This window comes from Eurypyga helias, unplaced genomic scaffold (genome assembly GCF_000690775.1).
Source record: "Eurypyga helias isolate BGI_N326 unplaced genomic scaffold, ASM69077v1 scaffold3532, whole genome shotgun sequence".
NCBI classification, from domain to species: Eukaryota; Metazoa; Chordata; class Aves; order Eurypygiformes; family Eurypygidae; genus Eurypyga; species Eurypyga helias.
Genome location: NW_010235135.1, coordinates 23,300 through 47,345, shown reverse-complemented (window position 1 = coordinate 47,345; position 24,046 = coordinate 23,300). Strand labels below are relative to the sequence as shown.

Below are 24,046 nucleotides of genomic sequence, written 5' to 3'. Positions count from 1 at the left end.
AGTGTCAGGCAGTTGCACGAGGTGATGCTGTAGGTCCCTTCCCACTGAAAATACTCCTGTTCTGTTCTTTTCATGTTCCACTCTGTTCTGTTCTATTCTATTCCATTCAGTTCCTTCCTGTTCCCTCTTCTATTCCATTCTGTTCTGTTCTGTGCTTTTAACACAGACCATATCCAAGTGTATGCGCCTTTTATTCATGTAATTTTTGGGAGTGCCGTAGTTATCCTCTTAGGGCTGCGTAAGTACCTCCTGTCTTTTCTGATTATTCATTCCATGAAAAAGACATAGAAAAAAAATCTATAAAAATCCCGTTTGGTCAGTGCAACGGTGTGTAGGTGAGACTGTCTTGTGTGTCAGAGAGGTTATACCCACACGTGAGTACGGAAACATGCAGATCTCTGAGTGTTAAAACAACCTCCTGGTCTTTTTATGTTTAATATCTCTTTCCACCTTCCCCAAACAGCCATTTCCTTAATCAAAACAAAGCACCATTCCTTAAATTGGTTTTTCCCACTCTGAACTTTGCAGTCTCACTTTAACTGATGGGAATTTATCGACAGGACTTGCCTGTTAAAGCCTCATAGCTCCCAGAAAGTTTAAAATAAACAAGGCTGCGTAACTGCATAGACAGTCAGACAGCATCTCCCCAGAGGATTTCAGAAAACTTGAATGATCATCTTCTGATAAAGTTACCATGGAAAGCAGGGGCTAATAAAACCTAAATTCCACCCGCAGTTACCTGCAGTTCCAACCCTCCAGTGTATCATTCCTCACCCATCCCCAACACAGTAATACCAGAGACAGTTATTCAAATATTCAGCAGCGAAAATCTCATCCCACTGTACAAGTGATTTGCTTTTAAGCCTCCAGATCGCTGCCACACTTCTGGCAAAGAGCAGGCTTTCGGTTCCGTTCGGCAACTTCAGCAGAATGAAGTATCTTTTCACCTGATTCCCAACATTCTGTCTTATACGGGTCATTCTGCAGTATTTTGTAAACTTTAGTGTGCTACTCCTTCCACGTTTCCAGAGCTGCCAGAACAGCGCTCTGATAGGGCACAATCCGCACGGTATAATCGCATCATGAAACGATGGAGAGAGAAAGTCACCTAAATTCTTTGTAGGAAATGGAAGGTGCTGTATGAATTGGAAAACACTTCATGCTCAGCATCCAAGAACATGCAGCCTGGCATCTCCCTTCTGTTTAAAAGCTTTGTATATGCTTTGTATTTTTTGGTATATTATGTACATTTTTCATGTGCTGCTCTCAAAGTTTTGATTCTCTGTAGCTGCCTACAGACTGCTGTAGAGAGGCCAACAGAGACAGCAGTGCTGCTGAGCCTGGCTGGGGCCCGTTCCGTCATAGCCAACCAGTGGTACACGACCTTGCAGGAGAATGCGGAAAGGCTGGAGATTCTGTCTGAGAGTGAGTACTTGGCTTGGTCTGCATGTGTTGTTATTTCAGACACTGGTACGTGTGCACTCCTGGAGTGTGTGTATCTACTCATCTCCTTTTTCCTTTGCTCCCACCGCATTTTGCCCGGAGTTTCTGGGGGAGATTGCTGGCAGGTTGATCTGATGTTGCTGATATCAGCTCCAGGGGGCAGTTTGGTTATGGGCACGTGGTAAGAACGGGATTCCTGTGGCGAGGAGCAGTGTCTGAGGACTTGGCGATTGCTACTTACACAAACGGTGGGGAAACACAAGCTGGAGATGACTGACATCATCAGCGGCACAATCCTGAACCTGCAGCGGTCACCTGTAAACGTGAGGACAGCAGGCTGCATGGGTGGTGTGTTCTTGGTTTTCTAAACTTTCATTTAAACTCACAGAAATGAACGTTTCTTCCCAGATTTGTTGAGCGCTGGCAGAACAACCGGGCAGACAGTCCATATTCTCCAGAAGGGAAAGGTTCAGAGGCACGGGGACTGCACTGAAGGTAAGAGTGGGAAGCTGAGTTCCAGACACTGGCAGTGCCTGAGAACTAGAACCTGTTGGACCTGTGGGCAGGTCCCAGAAAGAAATTTCTGGGACTCTTCTTACAAGACCTGGGAGTGGGAAGACCACTGATACAGGATTGGAGTGGGAGCAGCTCTATTTTACATATATAAAATTTCTGGGAGACTTTGTAGCTGACCAGAAGCTAAAACTGATGCTCCACTGACCTGTTATAAAATGAGCTGGTGTGTGAATTCCAGCCTGCGCTGTCACAGCATTGGAGAGGGAGGTCAGATCAAACCTTGCCTGGTTTTCTAGGTTTTGGTCAGAAAATGCTTCTTGGCTAGAGCAGCAGTAATTAATGTTATGAAAATCATGTAAAAGAACCACAAGTATTAATCAAAGAGACGTGATCAATTACTGCGTGTAAATCATTCTGTTCAGTCACAGTCAGAAACAATAACGGGTTTAAATATTCTTGTAGCAGAGGCGGAGTCTCACAGGACTGGAGACAAAGCAGAGGGACGGAAGAGTCGCGCTTCCTCACATCTGCCTGCAACTCAGCCATCATTTTTTAACTGTGTGCTGTATGGTTTACCCACCACCGTCCTGATGTAGTTTGTGGCAGACCTTCCCCCTACGCAGCCGTGCCCCCCCGGGGGCACCTGGAGGGAGAGCTGGGCTGACGGAACGTGCGGTTGGGGTCGGCTGACGCTGGGCAGGTGTAAACAGTTCGGTACTGGAGTGTCGGGACAATGTCAGAACACGTTGTTCTGGAGATTCATTTGCTACTCGGAGGTTTTCTGAACTCAGTGAAGCCCATGAAAGAATGTGGTGAGTACCAACACACCTTAAAGGAAATTAGGGCAGTGTTTTCATCGCTGATGCACGAGCGGAATTGGACTGTGTCATTGTCGGCTCTTCATTTGGAAAAACTCTGCCTTGATGTGTTTTGTGTTTACATGAGAGTTGTATCTGGAGCGCAGGTGAAAGATCTACCGGGTCACCTTACTCTGAGCGAACTGAATTTTAACTCTCTGTGTGGTGGCAGTTGTATTTCAATTAGAAAACAAGGTAGTACTAAACAAAATGTTTAACACGTTCTGCTCTCTGTATCTCCCTGCAGTCTCTTGAACAACGTGCGAAGACACATTAAATTATTCCAAAATCCCGATGAAGATTGTTATGCGTACAGATTTTGGAACATGCTCTTTTAATCAGTAGTGCATTTTGAAGTCCATACTTTAAAACTTTATGTGGCATGATAAATGTAAACCAGTCCCGCATTTACGGAAAACACAAAGCTCTGGTCGTTGGTGCCGACAGAGCGATAGGCTGGCACTGGGGAGTCTGGCCTGGCCGGCCTGCTCGGCTGTAGTCAGAACCTGGTAGGGGTCAGGGGGCCACACAGACTGTGGTTACAGGCTCACGACATGCAAAATACTTTATGCACACAGTAGCATATGAATTTAAGCTTCCTTCCCCCTTGCTCTCCCAGTTTAATGAGGTGACCTTGTGTGACCTGCAGCTGCTCTGCCAACCTGCTCCGTGACATTGTGCGGTTTTCAGGCAGGACAGAGTTAATGATTTTTATTCCCTTCACACCTCATTTTCTTCTTTATTTAGACAAGAGGGAGATATGTTCATGGCCTGTGTCTGGGCATTTGCTGACAATACAGACTGAGTAAAGAAGAGCAATCCCACCCATGGTATCTGGGAAGCTCAAGTGTTGCTGAGCTGGCAGAAGCAGTTTCTCTTGAATGGAGCAAACGTGGACACTTGTTCAGTACAGCAGACGCCTGCTTCGCTGTTAATTTCTTTAATTATTCTCCAACACATGCATTACTCAGAAATTGTGTTTCCCTGCTGCTAATGGCATTTTTTGCCTTGAAGGCCATCTTTCTAGTGCTGTCTCTTTCGATAACATGAAACTCCGGGGAACAGTGTACTGAGATGGAATCATGGAGCCTGGTCTGCCTCGCTGAATGGCAGTCTTCACAAATTTGTATCAACTTCCACCTGCTTGAAATAGGAAATTTCATAAATAGTAAAGTCCAGAAAAGTTCCAGTGCTTTAGGAATGACAGTGTTGTTCTTTGAGAATAACCCAGGATAAAAACCATCGGATTGTAAAGGTTAGAAAACCATTGATACCCAGGTATGATGGGCTTATCCAGTAGTTTATGATTGTGGGTTTATTGATGGAAATAATTTAATCTACCCAAGTGTTTTTCTCAAAAAATATTCCAATCTGTATCTGGTACTGCAGTCCTAATGCCATTGCAACAATCACTCTCAAAGATGCCTCATCCAGCCTGGCCTTGGACACTCCCAGGGATGGGGCATCCACAGCTTCTCTGGGCAACCTGTCCCAGTGCTCCCACCCTCTGCAGGAAGAATTCCTTCCTCATCTCCCATCTCAATCTCCCTCTTTCTGGTTAAACCTGTTACCCCTTGTCCTGTCACGCCCTCCCCTTGGAAAAAGTTCTCCCACAGCTTCCTTGTAGCCCCCCAGGCACTGGAAGGGGCTCTGAGGTGGCAGAGGGGCTCCAGCCCTCTGATGATTTTCCTGGCCCTCCTCTGGACCATTAGGGTCCAAGTCTTTCTTGCACTGAGGACCCCTGGACTGGATGCAGAACTCCAGCTGGGGTCTCAGAAGAGCAAGAAATTATTTTTGTTATACTAAGCAAGAAATAAATTTCATTAAGGAAAAAAAAACCAAAACCCATATTTTTTTTTTTTTGGAGGTGTATTCTGTGGAACACCTCCATTTGTTTGACTGTGAGCTCTTAATTTTTAAAATATTATATATAGTTCAGCAACTTGGAGGAAAAAATGCTACTGACTAATGACTGAGGAATAAATTACAGTAGATACAGGTTAGGATGTATGAGCTCTCTGCTAGAAAGACGTTGGCACACACCCAAACAACAAGAATAAAAGCTTCTGGCGATATTTCATCTGCATGCCACCACGTCGCTCCCTCGCGCTGTGCCCATTCATACAAGAAATATTAAACAGTTAGTGCTCTTCCATGTATCAACGGCTCTAAAATAGCCTTCTGAATTATGTCGCAGCAACATAACAAATCACGTTATCAATTAGCTCTTATAACAGAAGTGACATTGCGTAATATATCTGAGCATGAAAAGAATTGGTCAGCTGGAATATATGTAATCTGAAAAATGTGAGGGGAAAAAAGTGTGGTGAATTTATTGATAATCTGCCTGGACAAGATCATAATTTGAGTGGTCGGCAGCTGTCCAGGGAAGGTGGGCAGTTCTAAACGCTCTGCAGGGGAGAGCTGCAGCCACCTTGCTAGGAAGTGAGAAAAGCAGCTCTGTCGTCGTCCCTGGCGGAGTTGTTCTCCCATCAGACCGACACAGGCAGTGCCAGGATTGCTGCTCTCACGCCCTACTCTCCCCAGGGCCGGGGTCGCTGGTGCTCTCAAGAAATCTCTCTCCCCGCCCTGCAGATGCCGATGGTGGACCAGATGCCAGAGCTCAGCAGCTGCCGGCCGTGGGTATTCGTAGGTAGGTAAAATAGTGCAGGCTGGGGATTGCTGGAAAAAGACGTTCCCGTGACTGTTTAAGCCCATTCATCTGAGTTTGAACTCTGATTTCGTGATGTCACAACCTGCTAAGCCTTCTGACCCCGCTTCGGCACCCTGTGACCTGAGAGGTCCCCAGGAATAGGGTGCCAGAAGGGAGCCACCCACCCTGTGAGACTGCACATCCCTTCCTCTCTGGGTTTTGGCTGGAAGACCAGCCCAGCGCCTGTAAAGGCAAAAGGCATTAAGGTACCTTTTGGGCACTAATCCATGAGGTGTCTACATGGCTGCAGTAACAGGCAGTTGGCAGCGTGGGGTGTGGAGGTGCTGCCACGTTACACCGAGGGCAGGTTTATGTGCCCTGAATTATTTCCCAGTCTGTGCAAGACCTGGGTCATTGCTCGGGCCATGAGTAGGGAGAGTATGTCTCTGCCAGTGAGAGCGGACCATGGGGCATCTTTCCTGAGCCCAGCAGGTACCATGTTCCAAAGCAGCAGTCACAAAAGTCTCCGATGAGGTATAGGAAGAGAGAAAACAATTTTAATAAGTTGCAGCTTTCCAGAGAGTTGCCTAAGATTTACAGTGCAAGGAATAAGTTTAGATCACTTAATCATGTTTTTACAAAAATGCAGGAGGAAAATCCTTTCCTCCTTCAGTGTTGAGAAGCTGGGGATGCCCCATCCCTGGGAGTGTCCAAGGCCCGGCTGGATGAGGCTGGGAGCACCCTGGGCTATGGAAGGTGTCCCTGCCCGTGGCAGGGGGTGGCACTGGGGGGGCTTTGAGGTCCCTCCCAACCCAAACTGTTGTGTGGTTCTACAGTTCTGTTTACACAGCATTGGTACTCGGCCTTGCCTTTTTGATCTGAGGAGAGAACCACAGGGTTACAGGTAGAGCTGTAACGTGCAGTGTCCTGGAAGAGTAATGTGGGGGGAAAGTAGTTTGTGAGGAAAATGTTTCGTCTGCTGAGAACAGACACCATGACCCTCGGTCGAGTGTTAATGAGCTTGTCTGCTGAAGTTCTCAGCATCCTTGGAGTAGCCAGCACAGTCTGTTTATCTGCTGATGTGACAGGTACTTATTAATTACCTGTCAATACACTGTCAGAAAATTAACTGAGCGTGTCTGTTGGAAGGATGGATTTCCAAAAATATTTGCATTTCTGTCATGGCCTCAGAATTTATCTGGACTTGTAACTCTCGAAGTAGCTTACAGAACATAAGGGAAACGAGTATGACGTGCAGCTGCAGCACGTAGGTGGCGGTCGGTGGTCATCTGGTTAATCCTGACGGCGAGGTAGCAGCAATAGCAATCGGTGTGAGGTTGGCATAGTATGTAGTAGAGGGAAAACTACTGCAGGACATGGGTACTGCATCAGGACCCCAGTGTCACTTAGGAGTCATACGAAACACCTGAACAGCCTGTCTTCACCCCGATAATCAACAAAAGGCTGGTGTGAAACGCAGCGGTCCTCGAGCAGCTCTCCCCTGCCAGTCGGTGACAGCCACGTGCGAAAGGCAGCGCCCGCGTCAGAGGGGTGTGGAGACAACGGCACCGTCTCTTCCACGCAGACAGGTCTCTCCCCAGCACAATAGTACTTCCCAAATTCCCAGCGCTGGGCAGCCTTCAGCACTACCCGGTGTGGCGTACGCTGAAGACGGGTGTTCAAGGACCAAGCGGCTGCAGCCTTCCCTCGCAGCAGTGCCCGGGCAGAGCGTCCGGCGCAGTGTCCGAATGTGCACGGGTGTCCCGCTCGGCACGCGCCAGCCGCTGCTGGTACCTCCTGCAAAAGGGGGTGGAAACGTTTCCTCCTGACGTTTTATTTTAGCCAAGTCATTTTGCACCTTCCTGTTGTATTCCATTGCATGTTCCTGCCTGATCTCTGTCTCCCAGCTATTCCTGCCGGAGAGCTGCTCCCTGGAGTCCAGCCCTGTCGGGTGGAGGCTCAGATACGCCTTCGCAGTCTGTGCCGTCAGAACCCAAACGTGCCAGCCTCGGATGCTCGTGGCCCTACTCCAGCTGCAGGTACTCAACTGCTTGTCCTGCTCACTGGCTGCTCAGTGGTGTACCTTAGCAAATGAAAGTTGACCCACGTTCACACCAGCCCGCTCAGAACAGACACTTGTCCACACACACAATATGGTTAGATGTAGGGTTAATGGGAAGGTGGGATAGATCCTGCTGGTGACATGCAGGACTGACACACCGCCTGTTTACATGCAACTGACCCCCCTTAGCCTTTTCTCCTGCACCCCTACACATTGGGCCCTCCCCACCTTTTCTCCTTCCTCTAAACATCCTGCAAGTCCCATCGGTTCCCATAAACATGTTAAACCACCTCACACGGGGTATTAAACCTCCAGAACTGCTTTTGCCCTGCAGCCCGTGTTGTGCCAGAGGCAGTGACCCCCCCGGGCTGCAGGGCACACACGAAGGGAGCTGGTCTCTGACCCCTCCCAGTGAGTTTCATCCCCGGGAGACAGGCTTGTCCTGCTTTGACAGCGTTAGGAGTAGCACCTTCCTTGGCCCCTGCCACCGTTCAGGCACCCGAGTCCCTTCCTTGCCACTGTTCACCTGGTCCCCCTGACCCGCTGTGCTGCTGCTGGTCAGCCCCAACTCCAGAGCCTCATCCGTTCTCCCGCATGGCTGCTCACCACCAAATACCAGCTCAGATGCACGTGGATGGGGTGGTGCTGGGACATGGGAACCAAATGCTCCAGCTCCAGGAGACCTCGCCGTGCAGCTGCGCTGTGAGGATGCTTTGCCTGTTAGGTGGCTGTTCGAGCAAAATGTGAACAGCTCAACTGTGTCCTGAATTTTTGTCATGTACGGAACAGAAGCTGTTTGCAGCTTTTAAGTTAAAACAGCCTCATTTTAGCTTTTGATTACACATGGTCTGTGTGGGCGGCAGGTGGCCGAGGTGTTTCCTCTGCAAGGACTTGCACCTTCGTGCATTCGGTGGCAGGGCTGCACGGGCGCCCGAGGGCAGGCTGGGTACGTGCAGAGGAAAGGGCGTCCAGCTCTGTCCTCCCGAATGGCAGACAGCAACAGCGGGACGTTTGCCCCAGGTGTCTCTCTCAGGTAGTTACACACTGCTTGTTTTCCTGGCCCAAAGGTGGGTGTTACATTTCTGGGCCAGGCAGTGACAGGCTTCCAGCAGTGCTGTTGGCCATGGTCACTTCATCCTCGGTATGGTCACGTCTGCCCGCAGCAGCGTCCCTGTTGGTACCAGCCGCCTGGCCGCCGGCTGCTTTTTAGAGGCGTTTCTTGCCTCCCCCACCAGAGTCCGTTAGTATTTCTCCTGCATGACACTGGCTTGCATCCCGTCTGAAAATGCCTCCTTAGCATTTTTTGGTTATTCGTATCGCAGTACCGGCGCGGGAGAGCTGTGGTGGGTACACTGAGGGGGATTTGCAGTGGAGTTCTGCTGCTTCATCAGCGTGATGCAAGGGACACGGCCCACGTCTGCACTCAGTCACACAGGGCTGCGGTGGCCAATATCATCTCCCTGTTTGACATTTTTATAGCACTTCATTGGGACTAAAGAGAGATGACTACATTAATATCTTGGTGCAGGTGGAGAATAGCTGAGCTAAAACTGATGTGCCAAATTACTGAAAGGCTCTTCAGTCCTCTTACAGATTTTAACTCTTTGTGACAAGGAAAGAGGCTTCAATATAAATGTAATAAAAAGAAAGAATGGTACAATTTATAACACAAAGTATTATAATAAAGAGCATTATCATAAATTTTCTAAGAATCTTCACTCATCATTCACAAATTGTATTTCTTAATAACTGAGATGAGAATTAGTGTGGTGTCCATGATTCTTCTTGGATAATCATTCTCACCGAGATCAAAATTAAACAGAAAAGGTTTTAGACGATGAATATGTATTGTCCTCCTCTAGCTAGGCTGCAAACGAACGTGTCTGCCCCACATACATCTGGGGGAACATTCCAGCTGGAAAAGTGGTAGAGGAATATCAAGGAGGCTCAAGACATGAGAATGCTGGACCTACTTAGGCTTAGACGAGTCACCTCATCCCCCTGAAGGAGCCCATCAAAACCTCCTTTATAATGGGATTTGTAGTGAGAAGGGTCTCCTCTGAGTGGGGTCAGGAATTACTATTGCAGCTAAAGCCAAAAGGTCGGAGAAGTGCGCTTATCCAGCTGGGTTTGATTGCCAGTTGCCATTTTGCTTGGCTGCAGAGACTGTGTGCAAGGACAAGGTCGCGGCACTCGAAAGTGGAAGCTCTGCCGTGTGCGTTGTTACCAAAAGAACAAGGTAAAAGTATTTGCAACAGGAGCAGCCTGGTTGTCATGAGGTGCTGAGCACCACCTCCTGGGAGCTCTGTAACTCCTGGTGTCGGGGCTTCAGCCTCAGCTCCCGCAGATTCCGCTACCCTCCTTCCTAATGGTTGGACTCCTGCTCCAGCCTTCCCAGGCCTGTGTCTCAGCCAACCTCTGTTTTCTCAGTGTTTCACAACTATCTGCAAAGGTGTGTGTCCAAAACTGTGTTTTGGATCATTTCTTCTGAGATTCGCTTGGCTGCCACGCTTTCTTCCTCCCATAATCCCATGACCATCAAGGACAAGACTGTCTCCTCTGACCTGGGAACCACGTTTGTTCCACTTTGGCACGAATATTCTGGCTACGTGTGACATTATTATTATTTCTAATCTCTTCTTCTCTGGCCGCTACGACGACGTTGCCCCAACCCCTGTAACCGAGCCCTCTGTTTCACTCCAGTCGTACCTCCTTGGTGGCCAGAATAGCTGTTGCAGTACCTGTTGAAGTTTCCTGCCTTCACAAGCAGGAGGCTCCATAATTGTGTCCTCACTGCCCTCATTTGTTGTCACTGAGGGCGTCACCCTCGTTAACACATATTTTACTTGCTTTTTTGTAATTATCCATCAGTCTTCAGTGCCATTTTGGATCTGAACAATGCTCCTCTACATCCAAGTTCTGGGAAGTCTGTAAACACTTTTTATCTTCTCAATGTCTAACCACTACTATCACACCTTTGATTAATGAGCTGTGGAACGGCACGGTGAGTGCAAACAGTAAGAAAGGGGTTAAAGTTCCCTTTTGAGTTAAAAACAAACACCTTGACAAGGGCTTCTCTCTGGGAAGAGTACTGCCAGCTCTTTGGTGTCAGCCAGAGAACAGCAATCGTTTGAAGCCTCTAATAATGGACAGGAAAAGGGGGGCATGTTTTCCTATCATCTTCTAAGCAAATTCTAAATTAATCCCTTTCTAACAGTCCGTCCCTGCAGGTTCTCTCAAAGCGTCTTCTCGAAGCAGGGGTTGATGTCGAGACTTCCCAGTGTACTCCTCATCCCGAGGATTCCGGGTTTGTTCCTGCTGTGCCCTTTCCTCATCAAAGCAGCTGAGTATTTGTCTGCCCCGGGGCTGCAGTGCCCAGAGCTCTGGGAACAGCGTCCGTGCGATGCTGAGTGTGCATGCACAGCCGGTGTCACGCTGTCCCCCGCCACGCACAGGGGCAGCGTCACCTACAGCCAACCTGGCGCTGCCTCGGGGGTCGTGGGGGTGTCCATCTCTGTCAGCCGCAGACACTGTCCTTGGAGAGCTTTCCATCTGGTGCCTCAGTTTAGAGATGCAAACCAGGTTTTGGTGGTGCACTAGTCTGAAGGCCGACCAGAACCACTTCATGAGGGACGGGGACTGAGGGTGGCAGAGCCACTTGTCAAGTGGCAAATCTCACTTTCACTTGCTATTTTCTAAGGTTTTCCATGCATTTTTATACTGTATTTTTCTTTGCCATTACTGAAGTTGTGATGCTCTTTGTGCTACTAGAGAGCTATACTCTATGTATCCTCACCTTCTCAGGAGATAAAATAATTCTGTTGCTTTTAATTAAATACCAACACTTCTGCCAATTCTCCATGATTTAATACCTCCAATACCATTAACATGTGATTAACCTGGGTCAACGTATCCTTGAAAGAGAAAATCAGAGTCATAAATGCAAGAATTCTTGCTTTCCAATCAGACCTCACAGTTTTAACAGACTAACGAGCACAAACACGTGCATACAGATAAGAACCGCGTACCTTACCCCTCCTGTCTCACAAGATTTCCAAAACACTGAAAAGAAGTACATACCTTAATTCACTCTTTGGCTCGAGATCCCACAGGATTAGTGGCGAAGGATATGAATCATGAAGGGCTGTGGCTGTCAGAATGAGGTTCACAGTTTGGTTTGAAGATTGAGCACTGTGGCAGGTCAAGCCCACCGAGACCAAAGTTACGCTGTAGAAGATGATCACCTCATGAAACGCTGGGAGATGAATACGGAGACCGTAGGTGTCTTCAGTGCGTTCTCACATGTGCAGTTCACGGCGTTACTTGTAGAATAACTCCTCTCTCTGGATTCTAAAACAAAATCAGGGCATTGGAATCTGAACAATCCTTCTACTCGGCAAATATAAGAAGGATAAAATTCAGATTAATTTTGAGTCCAGGATGAGTTAGAAGGAAGACCACAGTGTACGGAATTTGCTTTTTTTGATTTTTAAACGTTACGAATGACTTTGCTAGAGAAATTCAGTTGCAAGACATAGCAAAGGGAATCGTCAAAGAGCTGCTCAGCTTGACACCATCAGAGTAAAGCGTGACAAGGCTCGGATGGCAGGGTCCTGGCTACCCTTTGTGGGAAGTAAGCAGGTATTCCAGCAACATGAGGGTCCTGCAGCACCTGCTGGCTTGCACCAAGGCGGTGGGGTGGAGGAGTTAACCAGGCTGCCTAAAGAAAGGAGCCCCTGATGCCCCTCGGCGTTACCTGAGCAGTGCCTTCGTCCTGGCCTTACCTCTCACCAGAGACCATGGTCATGCCTCACAGTGTCTGGCACAGCAGCAGCTATCGCTGGGCAAGGAAAACTCACAGAGCTGCAGGTCTCTTCTGGAACAATGGCACAGGTACCTGTTCTGTCCTTTCCACATCCGCTCCGGTGGCTCAGGTTCACATCGGAACTGCCCTCGCACCATCGTGCCCTGTCTCCAGGCAGGAGCCAGCCCCTCAGCCCTCGCATGGTCAGCCATAGTCACCTCCTCACGTCTCTTCCTCTGCAAAGCTCAAGTGGTGTAGAAAAGGGCCAAAGCGCTGCCCTCATGCTTTTGTAAGATGCAGAACAAAGAGCATGATGGGGTCCTTCGCACTGCCATCTGTCCTATGCAGCAATGGGAAGTTGGGTAGAGGAGAAAGAGCAGGGCCAAAGAAACTGGCCACTGGGAGCGTTGAGGGGAAGCTTGGTTCCCCTTTGCCCTCAGAAGTGAGGGTTGCAGGCAGAGGCACCCCCCAACCACATCCCCACAAGGTGACTGGTGGCAGGGAGGAGGCATTAGGAGCTCCTGCTTTCTCCCACGTCGCTGTCACTGCTGCTCCGGTGTTCTACTGCCTTCACGGTGCTAAAGCAAAATGCATGGGAAAGCCAGGGCTGCACAGAGAACTGGGGGCCAGATGTCCATTAGGGTGAACACTGGGGGGGCACAGCAGGAGCAGGTGGCTGGGCAGTCTTGGGGAGCACGCCTAGGCCAGGGCTAGCACGGCTGCAGGGCTGCCCATGCCTGCCCCCCCCTGCGACCTCCCTGCTCTCCTCGAGCATGGGAGCTGTGCAGGAGGCAGCCTTTGCAAGGTACCAGGGTGTCAGGGTTCGTTGTGTACGGTCTCACCTTTCCCTGATCCACCAACATCCCCATGTGCTGCAGGAGCGGCTCCTGACTTTCCACCCCATGAGGTTCTGCTCTGGGACCAGGTCTGACTGCAGACAGTGTGGGCAGCCTGGCATTGAAATAGTTTTTCAGACTGTAACTTAACAAAATAAGGTAAGAAGGAAAACCTGGTAGAAACAGAATGTCTTTATTCTGTGTAAAGAAAGGTAGTTTTTTGAAGGAAAGCTGAACACCGGATTATTCATCCCGTATCACACTTCTGCGGCTGAGACCTGTGCAGCCCGTGGCTTCCCTGTACCACTGCAGGGCAACATCCCTTTCGACAGGCACAGTGGTAACGTCTCCTCGAGAAATCATGGGTTTCCACACTGAAGCGTTTCAGTGTCGTCAGCCATTGCCTGTTCTAAAATGCATTCAACTGAGCACAGAGCTTGTACAGGACTCAGAGCCTGGTATGCCAGGCCTTAGCAACATTTCCTATGATGTTCAGCAAAGGCTGTTCTAGACAGGCGTCTGTTACACTCCCAAGGCATTACACTCATGGCCCAGTTTGGTTTTGCATGTGCCTAAGAGACATTCCCTAAAGCTACGTGTGCTGCTGCACGCTGTCCTGTGCTCTGCACACAGGAGGTGGAATACAGCCGCGGAAAGCTGGGCTTTTCTGTTCCTTTCCACTCGACACACAAGTTTGTTGCACTCCTTGCTTCTGATGTCAAAGGCGTAATAAGAAGGTAACGATTTACGCCAGGATCAGTAGCTCAGTTAAAAGAAGTGAGGGTGTGACAGGTAGAAGCAGAAATAGAGGGGCTGGAGGGGCAGAGACACAGCCGCTCGAGGAGGGGGACGGTGGTGCCGCTGCTGCAGGGTGCCGGCTGGGCTAGGATGTGGGTTGTGCTTTCTGGAGGGGCATAGCTAGCTCAGCAGTGAGAAAAGTTAAAAGGTGCAGGCAGAAATACAGACATCAAACACACTCCAATGTACTGTGGCTCAGCACATACCTAACATTTGTACTCCTTAACTACTGGTTTCTGAAAACTGTAGTTGTTAAGAAACGGAAACAGTGGTTGTCACCTGGGGCTCCATGGTCTGAAGAACATGATCAATCTTAGCGCTGCAGGTAACCCCAAGCTGCACTGCTGGCACTTTCTCTGACACTCCACATAGTTTCTTCCTACACCCTACTCACTCCTGAAGTTAATAGAATGGTTAATTGGAAGGGACCTGCAACTGTCATCTAGTCCAAATTAATTTACTTCACAAGTTGCCATAAGCAAGGATTCCCTTGACAAAGAGGGTGTGCAGAGAGGGGATCTAAATAGCTTTTCACAAGGCTTGTTTTAATAAAACAGCGTGTGGGACTCCGGATGGCCTGTCCAAGCTGCTGGAGATTTCAGTGGCCCAGGCGAGGTTCTCACAAAGGACAGACCTAAGCCTCTGGCTTTCTCTGCTTTTTTAGTAAAAAATACTCAAACACCAAAAAAAGCCCCCAGACCTGTTCCTCCCTGGACCTCTATGGGCTGAAACAGAGTCAGCTGCATGCTCTAGATTGTTTCCTTGTCCATCAGCATATTGAGGCCAGTGCCACTTGATGGTTTTGTCCCGCTGACCACGGAGCCATCAGCAGCATGAGATTCCCATCCTTACTGTGTTACACACCAGCATCACAACGCTGGGCTCCCCTGACGTTTTTTTTTAGGAGCAAGCAGGCTGTGGATTGGGAAAAGGAAGGGACTCACCTTATGGCAGGATGTTTGACGGCAACTGCAGAGCCCAGGCACTCTCACCTGCACTCAGAAGCCCGGAATCTCAAACGCTGGTGTCTCCAGGAACACGATGCCCCTACTGACAACGCTTTTTGTATTAAGTGATGGTAACAAGGAAATAAGCTGTAACACTGCATTAATGACCATATCTCCCACCCTACATGGGACAGATTTTGTTTTCTGATGCTGCTAACTGAGCAAAGGATTGGCAATTTCTGTGTTCATCTCCGGCTTTCCTCTTAGAAACAGTGCTACGTGCTGCCACAGTGGACATCTCACTGCCACGCTTGTCCCGGGTTAGCATTACTCTCTCTGAAGTCGGGTTCACGTTGGACTCTGCAGCTTCTGTGGTGCTGCAGCTGAACAGCTGAATCAGACACTTCCTGAACTGGGAAGTTGGAAAACAAAAAAAAAGCAATCAAAACACATGAGGAATTTAAAAAAAAAAATATCTTTAAAGCAGCCTGTGTCTTAGCTAAAACTCTTGGAAATTCTCTCAGGAGTCTGTTGGGAAGATAAAAAAAATAGCCCTATGAAATATATTTGCCTGCACCACCTTGAAGAACTCTGAGAAATCACGACGTTCTAAAAAGACCCAGACTACTGGAAAAACATTCTAGAAAATAATTTTCCTCTCCTGCGTGTTGCTAACCACCTCTGATGGGCAGAATCAGTCCTTGCTCCAGGCTCCTGAGCTGCTCCCATGTGGTAATGCCTGCCCACGCACTGGGAGACCAGGGTGCTGCCTGTGGGATGAGACAACCCACAGCTCTCGCTGCAGGACTGGATCAACAAATACATTCAGCAGGCTGCTCTTCCTTCTCTTCACTTACACCTTGCTCTCTGCTTGATGCCACCCCTCTCACTAGCTACATTCGTTGCCTGAGTCTACTCGAGTTTGTCATGCCTGTTACCACGGTGAATGCATCACGCTGCTTCATCCCGTCCTCAGGTCTCTGCTTGAATGCTGTCCCCGTTCCGGAGATGGAAGCTGCCTGTCCCACAGGCACGCACAACGCTCCTGCCTCCCTGCACGTGCAGCCACAAAAGCAACATTTCCCCTGACACAAAGTCAAGCTACTGGACACTTTCACCTCACCATCGCCAGACTGCTGCTGCCTTCCTAAAGAACCAGAAAAACGCACTGGGGCAGTCTTGCAAATAGACTTTTCATACAGAAAACTGGTGTTCACTAGGGACTGATTTGCCTTTCTAATATGTAAAGCTAATAATGATTGACATTTAGTGATGCACAGAGGCTCATCCTGCCTTCCCGTGGGCAGATACACAGCCGTTTTCAGTTTGTCAGCTCCAGGCACTGGTTCACTCTCTCGCATGTAGGTAGAAATAATTCACTGCAAAGCAAGACAGTAACAAAATACGAGCGTCAAAGACACTTTGAGAGCATACAGTACCTGTTTGTTCATAAAGGCGTAAATAATTGGGTTATACACAGTGGCTGTTTTGGAAAAGAAAGCTGGCACAGCTGCCAGGCGAGGATCCAGCTCGATGGAGGGGCGGGCAGTGACCAGGATAGAAAAGGCGGCGTACGGCATCCAGCAGATCAGAAAGGCAACGATCATGACAACCACCATTCTAGTCACTTGTCTCTCCGGTTTCCTGGTAGTTCCCAGCCTGCCTTGCGTATCTGACACCTTTAAAGAGAGGATAGAAGGTGCCAGAAAACCAACAACGAGGCCTCCGGGCAGCAAGTTCAGTGAGCAGGCGAATAGCCTGCCATGCCGGCACGAAAGCCCTGCCGCTCTCGGCAGCTCGCGAGGATGCACTGAGAGCACAGCGTGTCCGTGTGGCTGCAGAGGCTCGTGAGTTCCTGCACACTGTCACTACTGAATTTTCCTCTGTTAAGTATCTTTACATTTTCGTTGTCAAAGTGAGAGCAAAAAGCAATTATGGGGGCAGTCTCCGTAGGGACCTAAGGGCAGGCAGGGCTGCAGCTCATAGTCGCTCCCAAGCTGGCTTCAGCCAAGTCCAAGGAGCAAAGCCACGGCACAGCTTGGCTGTCCAACCTCACGAGAGTTAACCTGTCTCACCTACCCTCATGGGTGCCGCAGCAGCCCACCCAAGGCAGTGCCTTTGGAATTCCACCTGTGAGAATAGTAACCCTAAGGATTTGTTCAAATCGGAGACAAGACCTGGCCTCTGTTTAGAATGCCAACCACCAGAATACAGTGACCCTGATGGAATGAGCGACTAGCAGTGGCCGATAGCAGTAAGTTACCTCTCAAAATACTAAAGAGAAATTAGGGGTGCACTTTTGGGTGATACATCACTCAGTTCAGCAGAGCTACCCCAGCTTACAGCAGCCCTGGATCTGCACAAAACCACTAAAGCCAGACAGCTGGGCTTGCGGGAGAACCAGCTAGAGAGGAGCAATATCCCTCTCTTCCCCTTCCCTGGGCTTGTGCAATGCATTTGCTGCCGGCCTGACAAACCAGGTCATGTACAGCGCAGTGTCGTGAAAAGCACAATTCCGTAACACGGCAAACACTCCTTCGCACCAGCCGCCTTCAGCCCACGTACAAACTGCCTCCGGCACTGCTTGGGCCACACACAGCGTTGGCCTCACGGAATCTCAGCCACTTCACAGCTATTCCAAGCCCTCACTCCAGCCACTGCCAGGGCTGGCTTTAAGGCAAAGCTCTTGCCTTGGACCACAGCTTTTTCTGCCAGAAATGTGGAAAGACGGGCTCATGGCTGCTGCAGTCGGCATCAGCAGAGGGGACTAGGCCCAGGGAAGGAGGCTGAGCCTGTCCCCCATCCTGCTCCCATGCCTTACCATGGGGCTGGTCTCCCCAGCCAGCCTCTGCCCAGCACAGCCTCAGGGGTGACGGCTTTGGCCGACCGTCCGGGAAGCCCCCAGCCCTGCGGCTGCCCACAGGAGCTGCAGCAGCTCACCTGACGGCATGGAACAAAACCGGCTCGTGCTGGGGGCAGTTTTGGCTTTGCCTCCTGTCAGCCTGGCCTTTCTCTCAGCCGTGGCTTTTCATGGATGGCAGTAGATTCCTTCCTCCCTAAATCTGAGGGCACAAAACTGATAAAGCACTAGCACACAGCTCCTTATCTTACAGTGGAACACTGCTGTTCCATTCCAAGGGTAAACTGCTGATGGGAGCTTTTCCTAGGGATTCCTTTCTACATCAGCTTTGCAGTCGTGGTGAAAGCTGCTGTTGGGAAACGTACCGTCATAAAGCTGCGGGCACAGGGACTGACACCAGCAGCTTTACTAACCAATGCCACTCCAGACAAAGCCCGCACCGTGGCAACCATGGGACATGGCAGGGAAAAACTGCGTTGGTTGGGAACATGAAGAGCAGTTCTGGTGCCTGGGTGTCTCTCTGTTCGCCATAGTCAGATTTTTTAAAACTAGCTTAGATGCGAGATACAACCTCCTGGCAATTCACTGTGAATCTACAGAATGCATCACGGGCAGGTGGGTTTTCCACACCAGACTCTGGTTAAAGCTGTTGTAGGTGACAGAGGCCAACTCGGAGGGTTACATCTCTCTGTCAAAGCCAACAGAAGCCACAGGACCAGCACCCTAAATCACTTGTGATGGGCGCCCTGAGGCTGCCCCAGCATTTCTTGGCCATGTCTGTGGGTCACCGAGCTGTGAAACACAATGTACTGAGAAGTGGGACTTCTTTAATATTCCTGCTATTTTTTCTGGATAATGGGGAGAGGGGTGAGAAAGACACCAAGGTTTTTCTCAGTGAAGCGAGGTCACGGCACAGGACTCCAGACCCCACTATGTGGCACAGGTCAGCCTCCCAGTGCCCACCCTGACGTGGCCCAACCAGCAAGGTGGACCGTGCCCTGGCTGCTGTGAGTAAATAACAAGCATTTGATTTTCCCAAATACTTTAAAAACATCAATAAATTGAAGAAATTCACTGCATTTATTACTGAAGCAGTAAGACGAGGCAGCTTTGCAGCTTTTTGTCCCAGAATCCTGTCCCAAATGGGAATTTTCCTACTCTATTGTCTTCTGCCTTTTCCCTTTTTGCAGGTTCTCTTTTGGATTAGGTCAACATAATCATTACATAAAAATCAGAAGCATTTCTCAAATCTCTTGAACGTTCCTGGACAGGCTGATGTTTTATTTCCTAAACAGCACAGCATTATTTACAAACGCTATGTCTCGTGCTGCCTGTAAGTGCTACAGAGTATTAGTCAGCACTTTTTAAATTCCCAAATGCTGTCATTTTAAGCTAAATTCTGATTTACCTGGCTTGAGCCTTAAGAAACATCCCTGAACTGAAGTACAGTCATAAACGAACCAGCGCTGGGTCATCCAGTTCTTTATTGCTGGAGCAGACACTGTCGTCTGCGTGATGCCTGGCTAACGAGATGCACGCAGCGATGCAAACTACGCTCTTTGCAATGTCATTTCCAAGCACAGCACGGCTTCCTGTGTGTAGGGAGAATTACGTAACAAAGGATGACGACCGAGTGCGTTTGCTGCCTGGAAATTTGATCTGCCTATGTCTGATCTTCATAGAAAATCAAACCCAGGAATTCCCAATGCTTGCATGCACACACACATTAGAAGGTTACTTCGAAGTGTTTCTTCTTACCTTTCTTAGCTTCTGCATCAGTTTCCCGTAGGACACCAGGATCACCGATAAGGGCACTATGAAACAGGTGGTGAAGAAGGCGATAATGTACGTGTGGTCGATATAAGCTTCAGAGTACCTGCGTAAAACACAGAGTACGTTGTGTGTGGATCACTAATATGCATTCTTATTATGTTCCTGAAGTATTAATTTTGTTCTTCCAAGCTGTCACTAGCATTTTTGTCAACTGTTTTTATTCAAAGTGCCCCTGTACAGCTCTGGGTACCAGTGGGAGCCCTGGGCTATCTCCCACAGGCACCGTGTCAGGGAACTGTGGGAAGGGCCATGGGCCAACCTGCTGCTCTCCAAGGGGAGTCAGCGACGGCGTCAGACCAGGTTGCTCAGGGCTTTAGCCAGTCTGTCCTCTGAATCACAACAAAAAGCACAAGGCACAGCACAGATCTCATTAGATATGGAAGCTACGCCCTTTAGAGAATATTTTTTAGAATCTATTCTTGGGAGATTTTTCTCAGCTTTGTTGCAGCTTTCTTTACATCTGTTTCTGCAGACACATACATCATCTTTAACCTGTCCTCAAAATTCCTGCCCCGAGACGTCCTGAGCTGCATTTCATTTCTCTTCTGTACTCTGCAAGGGTGGCCTTACCAGTTGGGCTCACAGGTAGTTCCAATCTTACTGGTGGTGTAACTGCTCCAACCCATTGTTGGTGGAACGGTCCAAACAAAGGAAAAGGTCCACACGAAGGCAATACCCAGGGCTGCGTGCTTCCCCCTCAAGCGCACGTTCCCCAGCGGGCGGCAGATCACGATGTACCGCTCCAAAGCCAAGAGAGCGAGAGACCAGAGAGCAACAATGCCTATAGCAAGAAAACACAGCATCAGAAATGGGGCCGATCTGCTGAAAAGCCCAACACCGTCCCACGTTACAGAATCACAGGCTTGTTTAGGTTGCAAGGCATCTCGGGGGGGCATCCGGTCCCACACACCCTCGGGCATGGTCCAGGATGTCCAGTACCAAGTCCAGTGAGGTTTTGAGTATATCCACAGACGGAGACTCCACAACCCCTCTGGGCAACTGGTTCCAGTGTTCGACCACCCACCACATCAGGCACCTTTTCCACCAACCCAAGCTCTGAAAGGAGATCCGGTTTATGTGCATTATTCTAATATTTATGAAGAGCACAGGATTTCCGTGTTTGTCTAGCTTGTCAGCCTGCAGTACAGTGACTATGAAGCCAAGCGGCTCAGCAAGCCCTTTAACCGACGGGGTCTTCCTTTCTTCATTGGGTTCCATTCCGGAAAGCTGCAAATTATGCAGAGCTTCCAAATGAACAAAGATGTATCTTCAAAACCCCATCTTTGCGAGAAATGGCATAGTTCAGACTGTCATAAAACTCCAACAGACAGCTGCCCACAAAGTCAAATTGTCAGTTTATTAGACACAAATCACCCAGTTGGCCACCAAACTCCTGAAATAGCCTGATCTCTCCGTGGGACGGGGCTTACATGCCACAAGCTGATTTCGTAGCATTGTCCCTCCCCGACGTTCCCTGCGTAGGGTAAACGGGCTGAGAGCAGCTGCCAGACTCCTCCTGAGGACGGGGTCGGCGGTGTCTGGGATGGGAGCAGCGGCAGAGCGAGAAAGCCACCTGCGCTGTGCCGGTTCAGAGCAGGAGGAGGGAGGCAGGAACGGCTACCTCTGTGTCCTGTTTTAAACTAACTTCCCACTGACCCTGCAGGGCTGTATTTGCACAGGGAACTCTGTGGTGAGGATCTGCCCTTCTGGAGTGCTTCTCGTACTTCTTGTGTAGTTAGTGAAACAAAGCCAAGAAGAAGAATCCCCAAAAGATGTAGCTAACATGGGGTGTGTTTGCACTATTGATATAGCAATATTGGAAAAATATTGGAAAAATATCTGATATTTTTCACAATTTCAGAGCAGCCCCTCACTCTTCTCTCTTATTGTCCATATATGCACCCACCTAAACACAAACCTCAAAACCAGTTACACAGTGGATTTTTTTCTGACTGCTTCACCACAAAGTCCACAACGCTGATACTCCTCTAGCAAGCTTTTCCCCACTGTTTTAACGATGTTCAACGATCAGCATACATGCAAGGGCCCACTGATACACAGGGACAGGATAGACTGAAGGAAGCTGAAGGAAAAGAACGTACAACTACAAACAAAATCAAGCTTACCAAAAAATGTGACAGCAAATCCTTCCAGGACACAAGCCCAGTATCCCATATAGAAATAACCTTTTAGATTCGTTAAGAAGCTGATGGTGCCACCAGTCAGCGAGACCAGGAAATCAGCCACAGACAAATTGACTATCACATAGTTGACAGGTTGTCTCAGCTGCCGGAACTTAACGGTTACCAGGATTACAGCCAGGTTCTCAGCCAGCGACAGGGAGGTCACCACCAGCATCACGGCTGCCAGGAGCCTGAAGTGCCAGGGCTGGATGGAGTCCAGGGGACGGCGGAAGGGATCCCATAGGGCAGGACCAGAGGAACTGGGCGACAGCGACTCATTTTCAGGTGCTCCGAATGCATCCATTTCTCTCCCACGAGTGAAAAATAACACGATATAATACTGGAGTTTCTAATCTGTAAACAATCCTCAGGATTAAAAGGAGAAACTTGCTGTCTCCAACAGAAGTGTGAGCAAACTCTCCATGCTCCTGCTTTCCAGTCCAGGAAACAAAGTTGTGCTCCAAGTGCCGTGCAGTGTCTGTAGGAACAGGGACCGGCAAGATGATCTCCTGGAGCAGCCTCAGCCCCCCGTCTCCTGCCTCCCTCCTGCTGCAGGTGAGCCTTCCTCCCTGACAAGCCCCAGGGGCTGTCCCGCAGCAGCCAGCAGAGCCTGGGAATATCCCTCACATCACCCCGCTCTGCGGGAGAGATGAAGCTTTTGCAGGGATCCCTCCCTGAGCCTTAGCACTGCAAAAGCACAGCTTTCCTTCAGTGCACGATGAGGGGGGAGTGATGCTGCTGCTGGGAGCACAGGGGGTGGGGGGGCAGGGGGGAAATCCCACCCCACTTGGCTTCTTGGGAGGGCAGCCCTGAAGAGATTAATGCTGGATGGCCACAGCCGCTGGAATCTGGGCAGCGGCTGCACTGGGCCCCCTGCCCACACCTCAGGGTACCTTAGGGCCTCAGGGCTGAAGCTCCACATTAAGTGTTTTTATGTTATTCTGTGGAATTTCAGTTTCTATCAGGCAGTACAGACTTCCCTGATGAAGGCACAACTACTGCAGCTTTACTCCTGAAGGCTCAAAGAGGCACAGAAGTATTCTGAAGACCGGGGTTGTGAATACCTGACAGACAGTGAGCACCGCGTGACAGACAGCGGGAACACTAACGGCCGGTCATACATTTCTGATTGAACTGATGAGGTGTATCGGAACTCTGCCCAGTCGCTAGCAGTTAGGGTTAGCTCAGCCCTCTCTGCCCCCCAACACAGCCCAGTGCTGTGACAGAGACCCCCCTACTCCTGTTCTAGAGGGCTGCTGCTAACTATTCTGCAGACTAATCTGGGTATCCCAGGAATATGCAGGTCATTCAGCAGTGTTGCGAGAGAGAATTCTTGGGGACCGCAGTGGTTAGTCAGAGCTCGGGGTATTAACAGTCAGCAGTACAGATGCATCCAGCTCCCACCGGGGAGAGCTCACGCTTGGGACACACCATTCACACACAGGTAAGTAAACAGGAGCTGGAGCCTTTCTTCTAACCCGCTCTGCTCCTTGCTACCCCCTTGCACAGCAGGTCTTGGGTTTGGTTGGTTTGTTGGGGCTTTTTTGGTCCAAATAGCACAGACCTGGATATTTTGCAACAACTTTTGAGATTTTGAGACTTTTTTCTGGCATCAACATCAGCTAAATTCAGCACAACAAAGCGCGCCTTGCGAGCACAGGAGCATCGCAGGTCTGCAGCCTCCACTCAAAGGGGCAGCGGTTCGCCAGCGTTACAGCACAAGATTCAGCTCCTGTTACTGAAGTCTTGTTCTCCATTAGTGACGGATTTCTTTTCCTGAAGTCCTTGCCCGTCATCTCTCACACCTCTGACCTCCCAAGTCTTTGTTTTCTTGGCCAGACCTGGACACAACTTGCTTCTGTAGCAGAGGCGTGCCCGTCTAACACTTCACACGAAGGTTGGTGACAATAAACCAGCCCCGGGCTGTGGTGAGCCTGCTGCTGGTTGGAGCAGGGAACGTACGGTCAGGGGGGTGAAGAGGGCGCGTAACTCACAGCACTTGTGTAACACGCCTACAGTAATTCCGGCTGCAAGACGAACTCGGGATGCTAAGAACCGTGCCGAGAGCAGATCTGGTGCCTGCGACTGTATGTGGCAGTTAGTGAGTTAACCCGGAATCTGCCAGTCCCACAAGACACAAACAGAAACAGCTAGAACGTCAGCGTGGCATTTCAAGTGCTGCACCTGAACTGGTTCTCTCAGCTTTGGGGCACAATAGTCAGCCCCAAGATGCTGCCATCTGACGACAGCGGTG

General features: G+C 49.6%; 1 protein-coding gene across 1 annotated transcript; it reads right to left on the bottom strand.

Moving 5' to 3' along the window:
• Nucleotides 1–15,097: 15,097 nt before the first annotated feature.
• Nucleotides 15,098–22,096, bottom strand: LOC104504248 (opsin-VA-like). The gene is made up of 5 exons (XM_010146637.1): nt 21,736–22,096; nt 20,180–20,390; nt 19,535–19,652; nt 16,356–16,595; nt 15,098–15,328 (listed from the first exon to the last, which is right to left on the bottom strand). The coding sequence occupies exons 1-5, from the start codon at nt 22,094–22,096 to the stop codon at nt 15,098–15,100; spliced, it is 1,161 nt and encodes a 386-aa protein (XP_010144939.1).
• Between the last annotated feature and the right edge of the window lie 1,950 nt (nt 22,097–24,046).

Bases quoted from the DNA above. Each gene is read 5' to 3' on its own strand.
- LOC104504248 (XM_010146637.1), bottom strand. From the start codon at position 22,096: ATGGATGCATTCGGAGCACCTGAAAATGAGTCGCTGTCGCCCAGTTCC. The intron at 19,653-20,179 runs GTAAGGCCACCC...TGTTTTACGCAG, and splicing joins ACTACCTGTGAGCCCAACTG to GTACTCTGAAGCTTATATCG. The intron at 15,329-16,355 runs GTACTGTATGCT...CCAACTTCCCAG, and splicing joins ACGCCTTTATGAACAAACAG to TTCAGGAAGTGTCTGATTCA.